The 20,040-nt window shown below is 40.0% G+C and overlaps 1 protein-coding gene across 2 annotated transcripts in view; it reads left to right on the top strand.

Moving 5' to 3' along the window:
• The window catches only part of ilrun (inflammation and lipid regulator with UBA-like and NBR1-like domains), a 73,578-nt gene extending 62,760 nt beyond the window's left edge, over positions 1–10,818 (top strand). Inside the window, exon 5 of one of the 2 annotated variants that reach the window (XM_069941559.1) lies at positions 10,591–10,818. In XM_069941559.1, the coding sequence (XP_069797660.1) occupies positions 10,591–10,731 (141 nt within the window). In that variant the 3' untranslated portion in view covers positions 10,732–10,818. The remainder of the gene's footprint in view (positions 1–10,590) is intronic. The other variant, XM_069941558.1, reaches the window with a different exon arrangement.
• The last annotated feature ends 9,222 nt before the right edge of the window (positions 10,819–20,040 follow it).

The following is a 20,040-nucleotide window of genomic DNA, read 5'->3' as shown; positions in this document are numbered from 1 at the left end:
TAGCGGGCCCAAGATGTCGATGTGCATATGCTCAAACCACCTCTTCGGAGGGTCAAACTGATGGACGGGGGTCTTGACATGTCAGTGGAACTTGGCAGTCTGGCTCTGGGTGCAATTGCAGACCAGTTGGGCAACTTGCTTTCTCAGGCTGAGCCATACGAACCTTTCCACCACCATGCGGGTTGCAGTTTTTAGGGATGGGTGGGCAAGGTTGTGGTTGGCCTGGAAAACCTGACACTTCCATTGCTGTGGTATGACCGGGCGCGGTGGAAAGATAGCACAGCAGTGTGTCAGAGCACCTGGCAGGCTGATGTCTTTGAAGCAGAGGCCGGTGATGGCTGTGCGGAAAGCCTGCGTTTCTGCAACCTCTTTTTGGGCCAGCGCCAGTTGGGAGTCGTCCAGCCCGCGGGACAAGGTTTGGCTGATGGGTTAAGAGAGGGTGTTGTCCACAACGTTGTCCTTGCCGGAGAGGTGCGCTGACCAGGGATCCTTTACCATTGAGAAGGCGTGCGTGAGGGGTTTGTGGACAGTAAAAACCATGAACAGCCTGCCCTCCAGAAAGTAGCGGGAATGTCTAACAGCAAGGTAGAGTGCCAGGAGCTCCCTGTCAAATGCGCTGTATTTGAGCTCCGGGGAGCATAGATGGCAACTAAAAAAAAAAATGCTAACGGCCTCCACTGACCATTGATGAACTGTTCAAGGACACCCCCGATGGCCGTTGTTCATGTGTCAACAGTGAGGGCCGTGGGCACATCTGATCTGGGGTGTACCAGCAAGGTGGCGTTGTCCAGGGAGTTCTTAGTTGTAGTGAAATCTGCGTTGGCCTCCTCTGTCCAAGCTATGATCTTACATTTGACCGACATCACGTCGCATGATGCATGCTGCCCCTGGGATGAAGCGGTTGTAGAAATTAACTAACCTGCAGAATTCCTGGAGGCCTTTGAGGGTGTTGGGGTGGGTGAACTGGCATATGGCTGCGACTTTTTCTGTTGTTGGTATTTCCCCGTTTGCGGTGAAAGTGTGGCCCAGGAATTGGATGGTGTTTCCTGAACTGGCACTTTGCCAAGTTAACCGTGAGACTGAAGTCGGACAGCCGTGTGTAGAGTCTGAGAAGATGGTCTTTGTGCTCTTCTTGGTCCTTGCTGGCAATGATTATGTCATCCAGGTAGATGATCACAAAGTCCAAATCTCTGCCTATCATCCATCAAGCGCTGGAAGGCTTGCGCCACATTTTTGAGGCCAAACAGCATGTGGAGGAATCCGAACGGAGTGAATATGGCTGTCTTTCCAATGTCGTCCAGGTGAATGGGAATCTGGTGATGGCCACGCACTAGATTGACCTTTGAGAAAACCTTTGCGCTGTGCAGGTTGGCCAAGAAATCTTGTATATGCAGGATTAGGTAGTGGTCGGGTGTGCCGGAGTTGTTAAGGCGGCGGTAATCCCTGCAAGGACACCACTCACCTGAGGACCTGTGAAGTGGGGATGCCCACAAACTGTCGGACCTGCAGACTATGCCCAACTCCTGCATCCGAGAAATTTCTTTGGCCAACTGCAGTTTATCAGGGGGAAGCCTCTGGCTTTGGCGTGGAGTGGGGGCCTTGGGTCGGGATGTGGTGTTGCACCCCATGCTGTGGCATCGTGGAATTAAACTGCGGCCTGATGATGGATGGGAATTTGTCTGGGATGTGACTACTCATCCTTTGGGGCACTCACTGTGGCCACTCTTGCATTGAGAGAGTCGACTGCTTTTAGTTGGACTGTCTGGGCATGGACGTCCATCAGTAGTAGGCTGTGTGCTTGTAGAAAGTATGCACTGAGGAGTGATGTGTCAACAGCAGCTGGTGTGAAATTCCACTGGAACCTTTCTCTGCTGAGTTGTATTTGAACACTTGCACGTGCCAAAGGTCTTGATGGCGGTGTAGTTTGCCGCCCGGAGAGTGGGACCTTGTTCGTGTTTCCATGACACTGAGTTCGGAGCCCATGCCAACCAGGAACCCCTGACTGCTGGCCTTGTCAGTAATGTGCAATAGGCTATTGGTGAGGCCAGCTTCCGTAGTCATTAGCGGCGGCTGACCTGGGCATTTTCCGAAAATGAGCAGGGCTGCCTGCATCTTTGTGCTTGTGCCTCCCAGTATTAGTGATTAAAAACACCAGTTAGTGTTCAGTGCCTCTGCAGACTTGCTGGGGCGCGGTTGTGCTTGGATGGGGTCTGCTCTGCTGACCTGGGTGGGGATGAGTCAACTGGCGGACTCGTTTTCGCGTTTTGTGCACCACACATGTCTGCTCTGGCCGCGACCTAAAATGGGTCTGAGAAATTTTTGTCTTCCAACAGCAGTTGTATGTTGTCTGGCATCTGTTCCAGGAAAACCTGCGCAAACATGAGACAGACTTGTGCCCCTCTGCCAGTGTGAGCATTTCATCCACAAGGGCAGATGCATCAGCCTGGTAGGGCGCTGTCATCTGGATAGGCCAAAAGTACTCAGGAAGAGTTCCTTGAGAGCTGGGTATTTGCCTTCCTCTGGAGCACACATGTCAAACTCAGGCCCGCGGGCCAAATTTGGCCTGTGATATAATTATATTTGGCCCACAAGATCATATCAAATATGTATCAGAGCTGGCCCGCTGGCCTAGCGCATGTACAGCTAATACTACAAATCCCAGAATGCTTTGCAAATGCGTTGGCACTGGCCCGTCAGCCCGCTAATCGCCCCCACCTCCTCTCTTTACTTTCATTGGCATCTGCGACCTGTCGCCCAACTCACATGTAATAAACCCCTTACGAAAAATGGCCAAACGAAAGACAGAAAACAGGACCTTTCAAGACAGGAGGCAAACTCTGACCCCAGAGTTTGATGAACTTGCATCTAAGAAGAGATGCCAAGTATCTGGTTTAGACCCAGGTGCATCCGAGTAAATCACAGTGTAGCAAGCTAAGCTTGGATTAATATTTTCTTTGGTTAACTTTGGACTGTTCATAGTTGAAAGATTGAATTTTCATTGAAGCAAGTTGTTATTTTTTTGACTTGTTGGCTTGTGAAAAAAAATACATTTAAAAGGAGCTTAAAGGCTATAGAGAAATATTATTTATTGAATATTTTATTTCTCATTTGTTAATGCTTCTTCTGGAAAGAGTTTAACCAAAACTATTATTAAACATTTATTTTAATAAGAAAAAGTTTAACATTACATATGTTGAAAGAAGAGAAAACATGCAGATGTTGTTGAAAATTTTCAACAAATATTTAGTTTGACCCTCGACTTAGTCCAAGTTTTTAATTTTGGCCCTCTGTGAATTTGAGTTTGACACCCCTGCTCTAGAGGGTCATGTATCAGGTCGTCCACTCTGTCTGCAATCTCTTGGTCTTGGGAGTTGACGACGTGGTAAAACATTGTTGAGTCGGAGGTGAAATTGCACTTCTGCTTGCCCGAAACAAGTGCGTGGGCGAAGCGTCCAAAAGGTTGGCAATTTCACAACTACTGTGTTGACTGCTGCAGTGTCCATGCCTTTATTTAAGAAAGACTACAAGGTTCAGCCAAGAAGCTATAGGCTGGCAAGCTTAATGTCATTTGTGGGTAAGATAAATTGGGGGGTGGGGGTGGGGGGGTTGTTTTTTGAGAGACAGGATCAACTTGCATATGGAAAGGCAAGAACTGGGGTAGTTGGCATGGCTTTTGATTTTGAATAAAAAGAGTGATGGGAGGGTGGTAGACATTGTCTCTCTCGACTTTATCAAGGTCCCGGATAGTCAGATAGTTATAAAGGTCAGATTGCGTGGGTTCCAAGGTGAGGCAGCCAATTAGATACAAAATTGGCTTGGTGGAGGGGGGGGGGCTTGTTATTCAAATTTTAGGTGTGCGACTAGTGTGGAATCTATGTTGAATCCAATGTCAAAATGATAGTGGTATGATGGTCAGTGAAGAAGTTAATCTCAGATTACAGCAGGACTTCCACAGTGAATGGTATGGTCTTGGAGAGTGATGTAGAGCAAAGAGATAGGTAGATGACGAGAGAATTTGGCACATTTGCCTTCATTGGTCAGGGTTTTGAGTGCAGAAGCAGTGATAAGTGTACCTGAATTTGGTGAGATTGCATTGTATCATTGAGTGGAGTTTTGGCCATTCAGCTATTGGAAAGATGCCGTTTAGCTAGAAAAGGTGCAGAAAAGATTAGGGGAAAATGTTACTGTGGCTTGAATTGTAAGGAAAAGCAGCATGGGCTGGTACTTTTCTCCCGGAAACATTGGAAGTCAAGAGGGGACCCATTATTGAGGTTTCTATAAATTGATGGGTCCAGATTTGGTAAATAGTCATAACTTTTTTCCCCATGGTAGACGAAATCTAAAACCAGAGGGCATAGTTTTAAGGTGAGAGGGGAAAAATTTAAAAGGGACCTGAAGATGCACCTTCCTCACAGAATAAGGAATGAACTTCCAAAGCATGTGGTAGGAGTGGGATAATTGTAATGTTCAAGAGACTTAATTTAAACAGATCAATAGGAGTGGTATAGAGTAGGGGTGGCCAAATGTTTTTGATTTGGGCCATATATAGAAATATATAAGAAGTCACAGACCAATCAATATTAGGCCTGGCAGTTTTCAATCAGTTGGACTGCAAGAAAAACAGTTTTAGACCAGAAATCCCCTATGCCATTGAAAAGTCATTTTCTATCAAAATAATTATACATCACCACTAAACAGTTTAACTGTTGATAGTACTGTAGTTTATTGATGTGCTCCCGTATTAGAGTAGGTATTTATCTGCTGCTTTTTAATTTAAAATGAATGCAACAAAATTCTCATTGAAAAAGCAGTCCAAAATAAAAAAAAAGCTGGGTGCAAAATAAGAACAGGCTAAAAGACCAAGAAAGGGCCATCTCCAACATTCCTCCACAACTCTCAGTGAATACAGTTCATGGACCAAGTGTCCATCTTAATGATTATGATGTGTAAATATACAGATAAGCTATTAAAGTTAACAGATTCCTTGCAAATCAAACACTTCATCTTGACCTGTTGAAAAAAAATGTTTACTACCGTGTCTGAAATGTTCAGTTCTGTCATGTTGAATCAACTGAAGTAAACTTTTTTAACAGAGGTAATTTTTTTTAATGGAGATAAATATTTTTAAACTGAGAAACACTTTTTAAACAGGTCAATGTTTTGTTCGATGAGTAACATTGAAATGATTAGTTTAGTATTATTCAAAATGGCAGTGATGAAACGAAGAAGTCCAATGTGCAAGTAGTACAATTTATTATTAGAGATTATGCTCTAATAGGTCATATTCTATTTTATTTTTAAAATTCACCCTGAGTCACTTCAAAATGGGCCAGAGTTAGCCCGGGGGCTGTGGTTTGGCCACCCCTAGTTGAGAAGGATATGGGCTGAGTGCAGGCAGATGGAAGTGACAAAATGGGTGTGCATTTGAAAACTACTACCATTGCAGATGTGTTTCAGTTCATGAGCATTCTCAGGAGCTCTTGCACTTAACCATGTCTTGACCTTTCATTCTCCCATTTTTGAAAAGCTTCAAACACTTGGATCAAATGTTTCAATATACTTATCTATCAAAAGAAGTTTTAATTTTAATGTTTTTAAATTTTTAATGTTTTTCCTTTTCATTGTTTCAAGATTGTGCCCCATGGAGAATGCAGCACATCTCGTGTTGTTGCGGTTTTCCACATATTAGCCCCTTCATCCTCTGTCTACATTTCTCAAAGTTAGCTTGGTGTGGAATTAAATGTTTGGATTTGTCCATTTTTTTAATGTATTTGTATCAATTCACTAGGGAACTCACATGAATTTGATGCATAAGTACAAGCAATGCATTTGCATCAGTAACTATTTGTATGCATTTGGTTCTAATAACACTAATAAAACCACTTGCCAATTAAGAAAACAATTGAACAATAATTCAAGTTCATGACTTTTATATAAACTTGAATAATTTTGTTATGGATCAATAGGAATGACATCTTGAAATGTTATGGGTTTCTGTTATAGATGCATAACTTTAAATTTTGTATTGTATTTTAGTATTTCTCCCCAAATACTCTTTCACATGCCCATTAATTGTACTTGGATGCACAATTTTTTTAAACTCCTTTTAGGAATTTAGGAATTTTGAAGTATTCAGTGAACCATTGTATTAAATGAGGTTTTTAAGAGCTAAAATAAAAGTTTTTCTGAAAACTTATGTATCTACCATATTTCTCTGGTAGGTTGAACCGCTGTAGTACTTTAAATAAATAATTCCATTCTACCCTGTCAGCGGCTTTCTCTGCGTCAAAAGCAACTGCCACTGTTGGAGTCTTCTTTCCTTGTACTGCATGGATTAAGTTAATGAACTTAGAGATATTGTCCATCGTTTGTCTTTTCTTAAATCCAGTTTCGTCAAGTTTTACTATTTTGGTACACAGACAGCAAATCTGTTTGCTCATAGTTTTGCTATTATCTGATTCCACCTGCATTGAATTCGCCCATCGTTATTGAATGAAGATCTATCGGGACCAATGCCTGAAGAGGGCGCACAAAATCAGTGAACCAGTGTGGACTCGAAAGGCCAACGTTTCCGCTCCGTAAATGGTTATGTGGTTACGTTTCTGTAGTGAACACTAAAGTCTGCAGATGCTGTGATTGTAGTAAAAACACACAGATGTTGGAAGAATTGAGCCAGTCTTGCAGTTTCCTTAGGAGGGTGTAGCCATAGAATTGATTACATAACTTTTTAACACAAAATGGTTGGAGGGTTTTGTTGCTTTCTGATCTAATAATGAAGTCTTGAAATTCTTTCTTCCCAAAATTCAAAACAGCTGTTCTCTCTATTAAGGCAAGATGAAATAAAACCTTGCTGCTTATGTACACTGAGGAAATCTGAAAATCTGTTTAGTCAGTGAACAGCTATAGAACTTTCCAAGAATGCAAAGGCTTACTTAGAAACTATACAAATGCTTGTAATTCTTAGTTTCTCCTCAATTTGCTATATTTTTTATGATGGACATTCAACCATATAAATTTCATCATAAAGCATGCAAATAAGATTGTTCAAAACAAGTATTGTGAGAAACAGAATTTGCAGTTACGCCATAAAAGAGCAACAGGTCAGGTCGCAGCATTCCGGCAGTGATATGAGCATAAACCATCATCTTGTATGATAGATAGCTGATGCAGTTGCATTTGCACTCTCCTTTACCTCCTTTGCACCTTGCACCCAAGAGGGAGGAATCAAAAAAGATTTTTGTGTTTTATCAACTGGCAACAGGCACCATTTAATCATTGTTATATTTGCAACCAGGATAGGCATGTTGGGTAATAAATGGATGCAGAATTATCAAACAAAAATTGTGCATGCTTAGAAACAGCAAATGCTGGAGATGCTCAACAAATCAGGCAGGATTTGTGCGGAGTGAAGCAATCACATTTTGAATTCAGAAGTTTCCCTTGAATTTCTTGGAATTATTGGAGAATATCTCCTATTTGGTGCTTCCATTGAATGCGAACAAATGTAAATGTCATCATCTATCTTTAATCAGCCCCTTCAATATTTTTAAGATCTATTGTGAAGTCACCTTTTTCTTGTGAAAAGAGCTCTGGCTTCCCGGATTTTTATGAACCACTCAGTTTTGGTTGTATCCTTGCAAATTTTATGTGACAATTACTATTGCCTCTGTCCTTTTTGAAATGTGAAGGACAGAGCCAATCTCAGTTCTCCAAGAACGTCAACCACTTTTTACAAGATTGGAAAATTTTCTCAGATGCACTTAAGTTTTCACCAGTTGAACTACTGCATTATAAAATTAGCATCACTGATTTCTATCTCCATCTCCTCTAACAAACCATTCTAAATGCTGTTTGAAGTTGGTGCATCTGATGTATATTTAATGGATGTTGGTGTACCTTTTGGGAGTTTTGGACACCATGTAAAGCCATCAAAAATGTATTTTTTTAAAAATAGGTGTCTGGTAGAAATTGCTCCGTTTGTCACAGGTAGCACAGTTTCAGGGGTAAATAAACCCCTATTGTAGCAAGTAAGCATTGGCAGAGCACAGGAATTGCAATGGTAAACTTGCATTGCATATAGCAAATTTTAGTTATCCATGGGTGGTTTTGTGTATTTTTTTAAAATTAGGTAGAGTTAAGTTGGTGAAAGAGTTTAGGATCAAAAGTATCATGACTTAAAACATTTGTGCTGCCTTTGTATTTTTAATTGAAAAACATTGCATGCAGTTTTTGTTTGTACTTGTTTTATTCAAATTGAAGCTATAGTTTATTTAAAAGTATTTGGCAGTTGCACAATTTGATGGTTTCTTGAAAATCCAGCTCTTAAGTTCCATATTCACATGTGAACCTTGTCAATTTGCCATGCTAAGATATTTTCCTGTCACATTGTCATGAGAGCTTATTTTCTTATTAGACTTTTATTTTTGGTGTGAGGCAATGAAAAAAAATCTAGCGATTGTAAACATTAAGTAAAGAAACAGAACAAAAAATTGGGTCCAGGAATTTGTTGATACCTTTCTCTTTCAGTTGGAATGGGTTCTGATGTCGGTCTCCAGGGACAGGAATTGTTGTTAAGACAGATTCAATAGTAGGCCTGTATTCTTGAATTCCAAGATTATTGTGAGGTGCTTCACATAGATTCTGAATTGATAATTCCAAATGAAGTGGTTAGAATTAGGGGCTGGCTTTTAAGAACAGAGATGAAAAGCTTCTTTAATTGGAGACTGGCAAATAGATTTTGGAGGCTTGGTTAATTAATATATTCAAGGGAGATTTGTATATTTAGGTTGGTAAGGGAATTGAAGAACAAGAAAGTGGTTTTAAAATAAAAGATCAGCTATTATCTGGTTAAATGGTAGAGCAAGCATAGAGAACCATATCTTTTCTACATTCTGTTCCTGCATCTTTTTATGTTCTCTGCTTCTAAAGTAAATGGGGTGAATATTTGGCTTCAATTTTAATAAATAAATTTAACATTTTAATTTTAGCACTGAGGACTTGTAGAATGAAGTTTACTTTGCTCTCTCATCTAAAAGGTGAAATACTAGCTACAATTGTAGGAATTTTATAATTGTGTATATTTTTCATTGTCAAAATTGCTCAATTAGGGACTACAAATCCCCAAATCTGAATTCAGTTTCAGAGATGAAGGATTGATCCTGCTTCCTAATTCTCATTTACAAAATCTAGTTTACCTGAATAATTTTCATTAATTGTTTTTTTGTAAACTTTTCTTGTTTGGTGACTTGTGTGTGGCACGGTTCACGTAATGCAATTACAGCACCAGTGACCCGGGTTCGATTCTGCCGCCGTCTGTGAGGAGTTTGTACGCTCTCCCTGTATTGGCATGGATTTCCTCTGGGTGCTGTAGTTTCCTCCGATGTTTCAACTTCATAGGGGGTCAGTAGTTTAATTGGTCATGTGTGCTTATTTGGGTAGTGTGGGCTCATGGGCTGTTACCATGATGCATCTCCAAATTTTAATCTAGTGCATTTTGTGCACTTAACATGTGCCCAGCAATCTGGTAATTATATTTGACCAATAATAACAAAAATTACATTATTTACAAACCTCAGTTTTAGAAATAGATCCTTGTCTCCTTCTAATTCAATTATTCCAATGTTTTCCTGGCTGACAGTGTTCCCTGTACTGCATAGCTAACTTAGTTCACACCATGAAATTCATCCAAATCTGAAATGCTGATATCCTATCTTGCAGCATGGGTAACCCCTTATCCCTCTTGCTGGTTGATCTGCATTGGCTCCATATTCTGTAGTACCTTAAAGCTACCACTCCAATCTCTTTGTGAGCCTGCCCTTCTTGTTCACTTCTCATCTGCAACTATCTTAGAGCATTGTATTTCCATATCACTCACTACTTGTGCAAGCTGAAATCTTTGTCTCTTCATTGGCAACTGTATTGGCCACAAATTTCCTGGAATCCTCTCCTTGTATTTGTTTATATTCTTCACTGTATATTTCACTTATTTTCCAGTACTTTTAATTACTCTCCCAGTTTTATCAATAGCATTCCTTTATCTGTTGAAATAATTGGGCTGCACTTTAGAAATAGAAGAGATGCTTAACCTTTAAGTGGAAAGTTAGTTCATAAATATTGATTTAATTAAAAAAACAATTAGGTCTGATGGAGGTACCTTGTCATTACTGTAAAACCAACTCCTTTTAAGGGTAGAGGCAATACCATAAAATGATTTGGAAATCCTCAAATAAGTGTAACAATTATGTCATTTAAACTTGTTCTCCATCTTTGAAAATCAATGCACGCTGTAGACATTGAGAGTGCCCAAGCCTTGTTGAACTTTGACTCTTTGAACATAACTTTGAGCATATTTATTTTCTAAAGGAACTGAATTAAAGCCTTCAACTTGGACATTTGGGTATTCCCTTTATTCCACTGGGAAGAATGAATACTACTTGATCCTATTCACATCATTTGTTGACACTAAGATTCAATGTGAGATTCTGTTTAGTGAATAGACTGAAAGTAAGATCATAAAATATGCCCACACTGTGGATTTCCTGCTTCTGCATGAAATGTAATGACTGTTTATTTAACTTTCTCCAAACGTAGATCCATCCCAGCTCTGAAACTCTGGATGCGACCTGTCCTCAGGGTACTAATGTCATTCCAGAGGAAAACTGCAAAAATAGACCAAGAAAAGAAGGCAAACCTCAACTTTCCTTTGGCAGCACAGAGCATTTAATCCACTAGCATGGTTGAATTGCATCTTTCGGACCAAACCATTGATCTACATCAACTTGGCAAAATGTGTTTGGATTAAAAGAGGCATCAACCACCCTGGTCTTTCTCGTTTCTGTATAGTAAGCAAGAAGAACACTTCAAGAACTTAAAAATAAATGTATGGTGTGTCAGTTTTGTTCCACTAAAAAAATTGCAGAGTTCTAAGAAATTTATGGAGAAAAAAACAATGGAAGGGGAAAGAGGAGTAGAAGGAAAGGGTAAGGTTTAAATAGTGAGAAGACGGGTAACAGGTGTAAGATGAAGAAGGAATGAAGAGCAGAGGGAAAGATAGTAGAAGATGTTGATGAGATAAGTGGAAAACAAAGATCAACAATGAAGCTGGGGAGTGTGCTCAAATGATGCAAATTATTTGACATCTATAGAATGAATTGGAAGCCAGTATTCAACACATCAAAGTTATTAGATTACTTTTACTGTCTGGGGATGTAATTTATAAGCATATGTTCTACTGAAGTTGTTTTCTCATATAAAGTCCAAATATTGACATAGTCAATACAGACTCAATTGATAGAACAATTCTCCTCATTGAAGAGTCTGGCCAGTGAACCTTAAAGCAAGGTTTCAGTCAAGGATATCAAGCCTTAAATAAACAGACTAAAACTAAATATACTTGTGGTGTCTCCATGATCCTTTGCTGTGGAAAAATAAATGTGCCCCAATCAGTTTATAACAAAGACCAAGATATTTCTTTGCTTAACTGTTTGCTGTACTTATTAAAATTGTGATACTTGAATAAGTGTGTTAAGTCTCTAGCCAAGCTCGTCTCCAGTGCAATCTATAAATACACTGCCTATACTATCATTTGCACAATAACAGGTAATAATGTGTCATTATATAGGATGGAGATTGAGAATCAACTTGTGTGATGCCAGAATAAGTCTTGGTCTCAACATCAGGAAGACCAAAGAGGTTATTGTAAAATTTAGGAAGGGAATATTGAGGGACCTCTCCATCTGTTTTTATTGGTGGGACAGTGGTAGAGGGGGGGTTAGTACCTTTAAATTTCTGAGAATCCACATTTTAGAGGATTTATCCTGGAACTACCACATAGAGGCAACTTTGAAGAAGGCCTCTATTTTGCAACATCTGAAGAGATTAGGAATGTTGTCAAATACTATATTGAATTTCCACAGATATACTATATAAAGTATACTGACTAGTTGTAACACAGCCTGGTTCAGAAACTCGAGTGCACAGGAATGCTGAAGGCTGCAGAAAATGGCAAACCCAGCCAAGTCTATCATGAACCTCTCATCGATTGAAGACATCAATGGCAAATGCTGCTTCAAGAAGGTAGCCACCCTCCAAGGATCTCCATCACCCTCGTCACAATTTCCTCTTGCTACCCTGATGCAGCAGCTTTACATGATCTCAATCGCTATTGGGCTTTTGACTCTCCCCATACTACCCTAACCACAAAATACTGCTTGACCACGAGAAGATCTGTTTGCACGAATTAATTTTTTTTTGCCCTAACCAACTTAATTTATATCCTTTTACATGATCTCTTTTCTGACTTGGCACATTGTAATTAAATATATACTATTGTAGTTGATGTATCATGTGTGTCTTTGTGACTACAGCAAACAAGAATTCTATATTATTGTACATTGCATATTATAAGCTTAAATACTCATGCATACTAACATCTTAATTTATTTGAGCTTTCCTCTTTTCATACCAAAGCTAGTAGCTCACACTTTTTCACATTCCCTTGGTGCATTCTTTCTCTACTTGCTTCTGTCATTTTGAATTCTCATCCCAACTTTCTTGTGATTCAGATAGAAAATACTAAGTCCAAGCATAGTTTGGTGTACTCAGCAGTAGTTGCAATCCACCAAACTCAAAAAGACAGGCTAATTTCTGTTTTCTTCTAATGGAAAAATAATTAGTGGTCCATGTTGTCATATTTCCCAGATGGTTCCAATCTCAAAATCATCTTGTCAAAAATCTTTTTGAATTTAATGAAAAGATTAAGATTTCTTTGTGCTCTGTTGCCATGTCCCCATTAAGAGCAAATTCATCCCACTGGTCAAACTGATTCATCACAAAATTCCTGACTTTTTCTTCCAAACTCCACTTTTAACTCTCTCACACTTTGTAGATTAGTATGTTTGGAAACATTTTAAAAATCCATTAAATCATACCTAACACACTTTCTCTGATTTTACCTCTGAAATTATTGGATATATAGATAGATAGATAGGTGTGTGTGTGTGTGTGTGAATGCCATTCAGGCACTTGATTTGTTTTTACTTTCCGCAGAATTATTACTGAAATAGTTTAAGTCCCTCATTCTCCTTTTCCCACTCTGAATATGCAAATTGATTGGTTTGTACTTTTTTTTGCTATGGACAAATACATGGACATGTATTTCTTACTTCTCAGATTTTTTTCCAAAGTCTTTGTCCATAGCAGTAGAATCTGTATGAATCTTTGTCTCCTGCTGTTCATAGTCTTTAAAACCAGTTTTCAGGCATTATATTTTTGTAATTTTTTTCCTTATAACATTCCACCATAAAACAGGAGCAAGGCTAGGTTATTCAGTAAGATTGCATGTGATTCAATCTTGTCTTCACCATAATTTTCTCATTCTCTCCCAAGATTGGTCCTGGTGAACACTGTGTTCGCTTCCTCCTCACCTCCATGGCAGTCTTTTGTGCTGACAGTAGGACGATAGAATTACTTAAGAGCTGACTCTTGGCAAATGGGGGCTCTAAATACAGCTCCCATTAAGAAATGCTTTAGGGCATGGATGTTGAATGTTTTGGTGCTATTTTTAATGTCTTTTTGACCAATTTTGCACCTCTTTTCAGGAGGATGGATGGAGAGGAATTAGCACTAAATATCACAAATTTAGTGCAACTTCTAGATCGCTAAAACTGGAAACAAATATTATAAGGTAGACTAGACTAACAATCAGTTTAGGTAATTCTAACTTGCCTATCAGTCGCGCATTTGGCTTCATGTACCATCACTTGCACTATTAGTTTCACTTTTTCCTTTTGCAGAGAGCAAAATAGTAGGAAGAGTTGGTATAGCCACATTGGTTTTTCTTTCTCCCTATCTTCCATGTTTGAAGATGCCAAAATCTAATGAGTATCATTAAAAAATCATTTTGGTTTGAACTTGGAAGCATGGTCTGTCTGTAGATTCTTGATGGTATGGTTAACTGTTAACTAACCTTACAAACATCCATATTGTATTCTAATAACTAAGAATATCATTGCTAAGCAAATTGTATGTGGTCTATTAGCAGCCAGTAGATTCTGTGCACAGCAAAATGATAAAATACTCGAGCATTATCTAATCTTTACTGAATGTATTTTTAATGGGCGATAAATGTTGCTATTTACCCAGGCCTATTTCCTCAATTATACCAGCAGCTGCAACTTTAACACTGACGTCAAGTGGAAATGCATTAACCAATCTACACACACATTGCAACACCACAGCAAACAGAACTGTTCATTCATAATGATTCTCCAATTCAATTATGCCTATTAATCATATGGTGAACTGACATGGGTAGATATGGAGCAGACCCATATCTGGAATCATTCCTTGGTTATGATTCTGGCAATGTAATTGTTATTGATAAACATTATTTCTGCTGCATTTTTCTTTAGTTGTCACGTGGAATCGGAAAATAGGAGCAGAATCAGGCCATATGACCTACCCAGCATTTGTGTCTAAATTTCTAAATGTATTCAGAGACTTTGCCTCCAGCGCTTTCTGTGGTAGGGAATTCACATGTTGACAGAATTACTGAAGTAATTTCTCTTCATCTGAAGTCCTTGACCACATCCAGGTTATATATTCTCTAAATCCAGCCTGAATAATGCTATCAGGATTTTGAATCCGTCAATGTAATCACTTCTCATTTTTCTGCCTTCTAAGTAATGGTAAATATTACTCTAGCTCTCCTAAAAAGTCAACTCTCTCATTGCAGCAATCGATTCAGTGAATATAATTTTTACTGTCTCTGGAGCATTCATTTTATTCTAACTCAAAAGACAAAACTGCATATTGTACTCCTCCTGAAGTCTCCCTAAAACTCTGGGAAATCTTAAGATCTTTTAATTTTCTTTCCCAAATGCTTAATGTACTTGCACATTTACTTGCAGAACTTTGAACTAAATTTTTGGGGAGTTTCCGAAAGAAGTACAGGGTAATTTTCATTCTTGTACTGAAGAACCCCCCCCCCCCCCACCCCACATATTTGTGGCTTAACTGATAAGTTGCATGCAATTTTTGTTCAGTTGGATGAAGATTATATGCTCCTCACACTGAGAGCATCTTTAGTGAGTTCCTAACTTGTTTGACTTCTTTAAGATAAAATCTTCACCGGGAAATGATATTTGTGATTAATGTGTGATGAAGTGACTGAAGATGAAACCACACACTCAAGAAATTTGACCTAGAAGTCCTGTAAATTCACTGTTCTGAGAATGGCTTTTTTGGGGGGTTATTCTGCATGCCTGGTGGGCAGCTTGCTTCTTTGCCAGCAGCTCCTGGATTTCCTGGTTGTTTTCATCGAACCAGTCCTTGTTTTTCCTGGAGGAGAAGCCCAGTACCTCTTCAGTGGATTGCAGCATGGCAGTCTTCAGCTGATCCCAGAGGGTTTCAGGGGACGAGTCCATGAGGCGGATTGCATCCTCGAGCTTTGCTTTGAGGTTTGCCTGGAAGTTTCCTCTCACTTCGTCTGACTGCAAGTTTCCAACATTGAACCTCTTTCTGGGGGCTTTACTGTTCCTGGACTTTGGCTTGAAGTGAAGTTTGAGCTTGAAGCGAACAAGCCGGCAGTGGTCAGTGTTGCATTCCACGCTGGGCATGACCCTGGTGTGGAGCACATCTCGTTTGTCTCTTTCTCGCACCAGGACGTAGTCCAGGAGGTGCCAGTGTTTGGATCGGGGATGCATCCAGGTAGTCTTCAGGCTGTTGAAAAAGGGTGTTTGTAATGACAAGCCGCTGTTCTGCGCAGAGCTCCAACAGGAGGCACCCGTTGTCGTTGCATTTGCCGACACCATGCTTGCCCAGGATTCCTGGCCAGGTTTCTGAGTCTTTGCCGACGCGAGCTTTGAAGTCGCCAAGGATGACAACCTTGTCTGCTGTAGGGGTGCGTTGAATGAGGTTGCGCAGATCCGTGTAAAACTTGTCCTTTTCTGCTGGTTCCGCCTGGAGGGTTGGAGCACACACTGATGAGGGTGATGCGACACTTGTTTTGAAGGGGGAGTCGCATGGACATGATCCGGTCTGAGTGGCCTGTCGGGAGGTTTTTGATCACTTCATCACCAACATCGAAGTACTTGAGATGGCAGAGGCCGACCGCATCGAATCCACGCTGCTGAAGATCCAACTGCGCTGGGTAGGTCACGTCTCCAGAATGGAGGACCATCGCCTTCCCAAGATCGTGTTATATGGCGAGCTCTCCACTGGCCACTGAGACAGTGATGCACCAAAGAAGAGGTACAAGGACTGCCTAAAGAAATCTCTTGGTGCATGCCACGTTGACCACCGTCAGTGGGCTGATATCGCCTCAAACCGTGCATCTTGGCGCCTCACAGTTCGGCAGGCAGCAACCACCTTTGAAGAAGGCCGCAGAGCCCACCTCACTGACAAAAGACAAAGTAGGAAAAAACCCAACACCCAACCCCAACCAACCAATTTTCCCCTGCAACTGCTGCAACCGTGTCTGCCTGTCCCACATCGGACATGTCAGCCACAAACGAGCCTGCAGCTGACGTGGACATTACCCCTCCATAAATCTTTGTCTGCGAAGCCAAGCCAAAGAAAAAGAAAGAAAAGAAAAATTCTGCATGCCATTGGAAATCTGGTAGGTAATTTCCTGACACAGATCATACTTGTAGGTTTGACATAATTTCTGCTTTAAATACATCAAGTCCTACTGCATCTGGCTGTCATCAAATGGTACATGGCCTAATTTATTGTGTGATGGGCCCAGAGGTCCTCAAAACCCAGCAGCAATAGAAATTCACCAAGACGAATGGTTACTTAAACAAAAGTTACTTTTAATTTTCTTTAAACATCAAAACAGGATCAAACTTTAACTTATTACTATTAACTTAACCCCCTTCTAATTCTAAGCGCACGTGTATGTAATGTGTGTATATGTTCAGAAAAGTTCTTTGATTCACTATCCAATCTCACTTTTCACTGCTGCACGTTCACTGGTATCAGGCAATTCTTATACTGTGCACAGAATTTATCATCTCTGAATCTTCACCAGCCTTTGGTACTTGAAAAATAAATGGTTACTGCTCAGGAAGGTTCTTGTCAGTTTTCAGAGAGAGACTTGTTGCTCATTGGTCACATGCAAACTGATTCCTTCTGATCAGCCACTTCAGTGTCTTCCCAAAGAAACTTGCCCCATCAGGGTTTTCCAGATGATAACCTCTTTCTTTCAGGTCAGCACAGAGTTCCTTTTCTGTTTCCCTTATCTCAGGCAAACATTATACAGCCAGCCATCTCCTCTTGTATGGACCACAAGGGCTATTAACAGGCTGAACTCAGAACTTACAACCTGTCTTTAAAATGGGGTTTCAAACAAGCTTCCAAAAGCCATTGCAGAAAACCAGCAGTCTCTCTCTCTCTCACAAACACTTAAGAGAGAAAAAACCTGTTTGACTCTCTACTTGCGAAACCACCAAAACAGCTTGCTGACTCCCAAAATCAATTCATGAGAGATCTTATCAGTTTCTAGAGATGGGCCCTTCCATTTGCACCTCGTGAAAATCTCCAGCACACCAGTTTATCTCTGCAGACTTGCAGGCACCACCTTATGTATAACTCACATTTTAAAATGATACCTGTTTTCGTTTTTGTATCTGTGACCTAACTAAAACACCCACAATTCATCTTCCAAAAAACATATCTATTCATAATATAAAATATAATCTGGCACAATTGGAACATTTCAATATGGAACAGTCCTGCCTAAGAATAGGCCTTTTGTGGATAACATGATACCAAATGAAGCTTCAGCTTCAGCCTGACATTCACTGTATTTGTGTATCTGTCCACAGCCTCTTTAACACGACCACTGTATCTGCTTCCCCCACTAATCCGGCCCCCCATTCCAGGCACATTGGTGGGGTGGGGCACAGAAGAGACTTTCTACGCTTGTAATTGTATAAACTTCAATTAGGTCACCCCCTCACCTCAGCCTTTGAAGGAAAATGATCTTTTGTGAAGATTTTGTCACTTGGACATCTGTTGCTTTCATTGTACTTGTACTTGACATGAATGAGCAATTTTTTGCTTGCTTTCTTTAGATTGCCCTTCTCCAACATCTTGCACTGATTTCACTGCCCTGTCCTCTCCATTACACTTTGTCTAACTCTTACATGACTGTGAACCTCCAAACTCTTGCCTGTTGTCTCCCTAACGTTGAATCAGTCATAGTCATATGCCAAAAAACAGGCCTTTTGGCCCTCTGTCTGTACTAAGCACCTAATAGTGATCTGTTCCAATCACTTTAACCACACTGGCAGCCTTCAGTACATACATGATTCAAATATTTCTCCAGATTATTTTTGCATGTTATCACATTATCAGGATTAAACTGCCACTGACATGCCCAGTTGACCAAAATTAGTCTCACTGTCATGATACCAGCAACTTACATGCCTGCAAATTTATGAATTATACTTTCTGCATTCACTTCAAAGTTGTTGCTGCATGCAACAAAGGATCCCAGCACAAATTGCTCTGGTACACTGCTGGTCAAAGGCTTCCAAAGACAAAAACAACCCTCTACCATCACCCATCGCCACCTCTTACCAATCCAATTTTGGATTTTATTCTCCAACTTTCCTTGGATCTCATGGGTTCTGAATCTTTTGGATCAGCTTCACATGAGAGTGCTCTTCATAAGCCTTAGTGAATTCCATGGAAATGCAATTGCCCTACTCTCATTAATATATTCAATTACCTCCATTAAATTAGCCAAAGAATCTCACCAACAAACCTGTGCTGACTTGTCTCTGAACAACCCTTGCTTCTCAAAGTGTAGATTAATCCTGACCCTTACTCCACATTTCCTCCCATGAGAAAGCACCAATTTTCAGCCAGATGAATGCTCAATCTGAAGCCTTCCCCAATGAGGTCCCATCAGTCCAACCACTGGCCATCTCTTTCCTACAACTATTAAGACCTAGTCTTTGTCCCAGGCACCATATTTTCTCTGAAAAGTTAATCACCTAAAATGGTATCTATTGTTCCCTCCACAGATGCTGCCTTATTTACTGAGTACTTTAGCAATTTCTCTTTTTGTACCATATTTTCGCTGAAGTGCCTGAGATAAAATGAACTGGCAATTCAGCACCGTTTCCAGGGTGCATCTGGTTCAAAAATTGGTGTATTGACTACTAATCTTTATTGAGTTGCTTTTGCAAAGTTGTACAATTTTTAGGACCTAGAGTGAACTCTGGGATGCTCTTCAGGTTGGAAATCAAGATTAACTTTGGTTAATTTATTCATGAGTTTATGGTTTCTTTACCATTGGATAATGAGAAAGCAAAGATTTTTCATCAACTTTCTAATGCAAATTATTTTCCAATTTGTTGTAACCTTTGTACAATACTCCTTGGGTTTTATGGCTAATGTGGTGGATGTAGTTCTTTGACAGGGTAATTAACTGAATTGGTCTATTTTTGGCACATGCTCGTAATCTGTGGTCATTAACATTTTAGCAGTTATTGCTGCCTTTTAGGTGGTGGGGCAATATTTCATTTGCTAATCTGAATGGGAAGTTCACATATGTTATATAATTATATTACCCTTAAAGAAAAGTTCAAATATAATAAAGCATAAAGCTTGCTGGTAGAGGTCGGTGCTCAGGATTTGTTGCTGACCAGATGGTTTTCCAAAAGAATGTGTAACATGTTATATAATTGTGAGCTCTGAATTCCTCTAGTTCAGTGTTTCCCAAATTGGGATCGGCAGAAGAAATGGATAGTAATAACTAAAACTTGTAATAACTTTTTATTTAATTTAAATTGTAATCACTTTTTAAACCTGTGTTTCTAAACAGTTGCCTCAATGCTAACAAAACAAAATGGTGTCTTGAGGCTTGATGTCAGTACAGTCATCGGGCCTCAAGACTCCATTTTCAACCAATGAGACTCTGATTTCTTTTGGCACAAGGCTGGCCTCATTTTATAAATTTAAACTGCATCTCTTCCCCCTCTGCTCTCTCTTGCTGAAGTTGGTGTGGGAACTGGTGATGAAGTTGGC

Source organism: Narcine bancroftii, chromosome 5 (genome assembly GCF_036971445.1).
Source record: "Narcine bancroftii isolate sNarBan1 chromosome 5, sNarBan1.hap1, whole genome shotgun sequence".
Taxonomy (NCBI): domain Eukaryota; kingdom Metazoa; phylum Chordata; class Chondrichthyes; order Torpediniformes; family Narcinidae; genus Narcine; species Narcine bancroftii.
The sequence above is the reverse complement of the archived record's forward strand: the minus strand, read 5'-3'. Positions and strand labels throughout refer to the sequence as shown.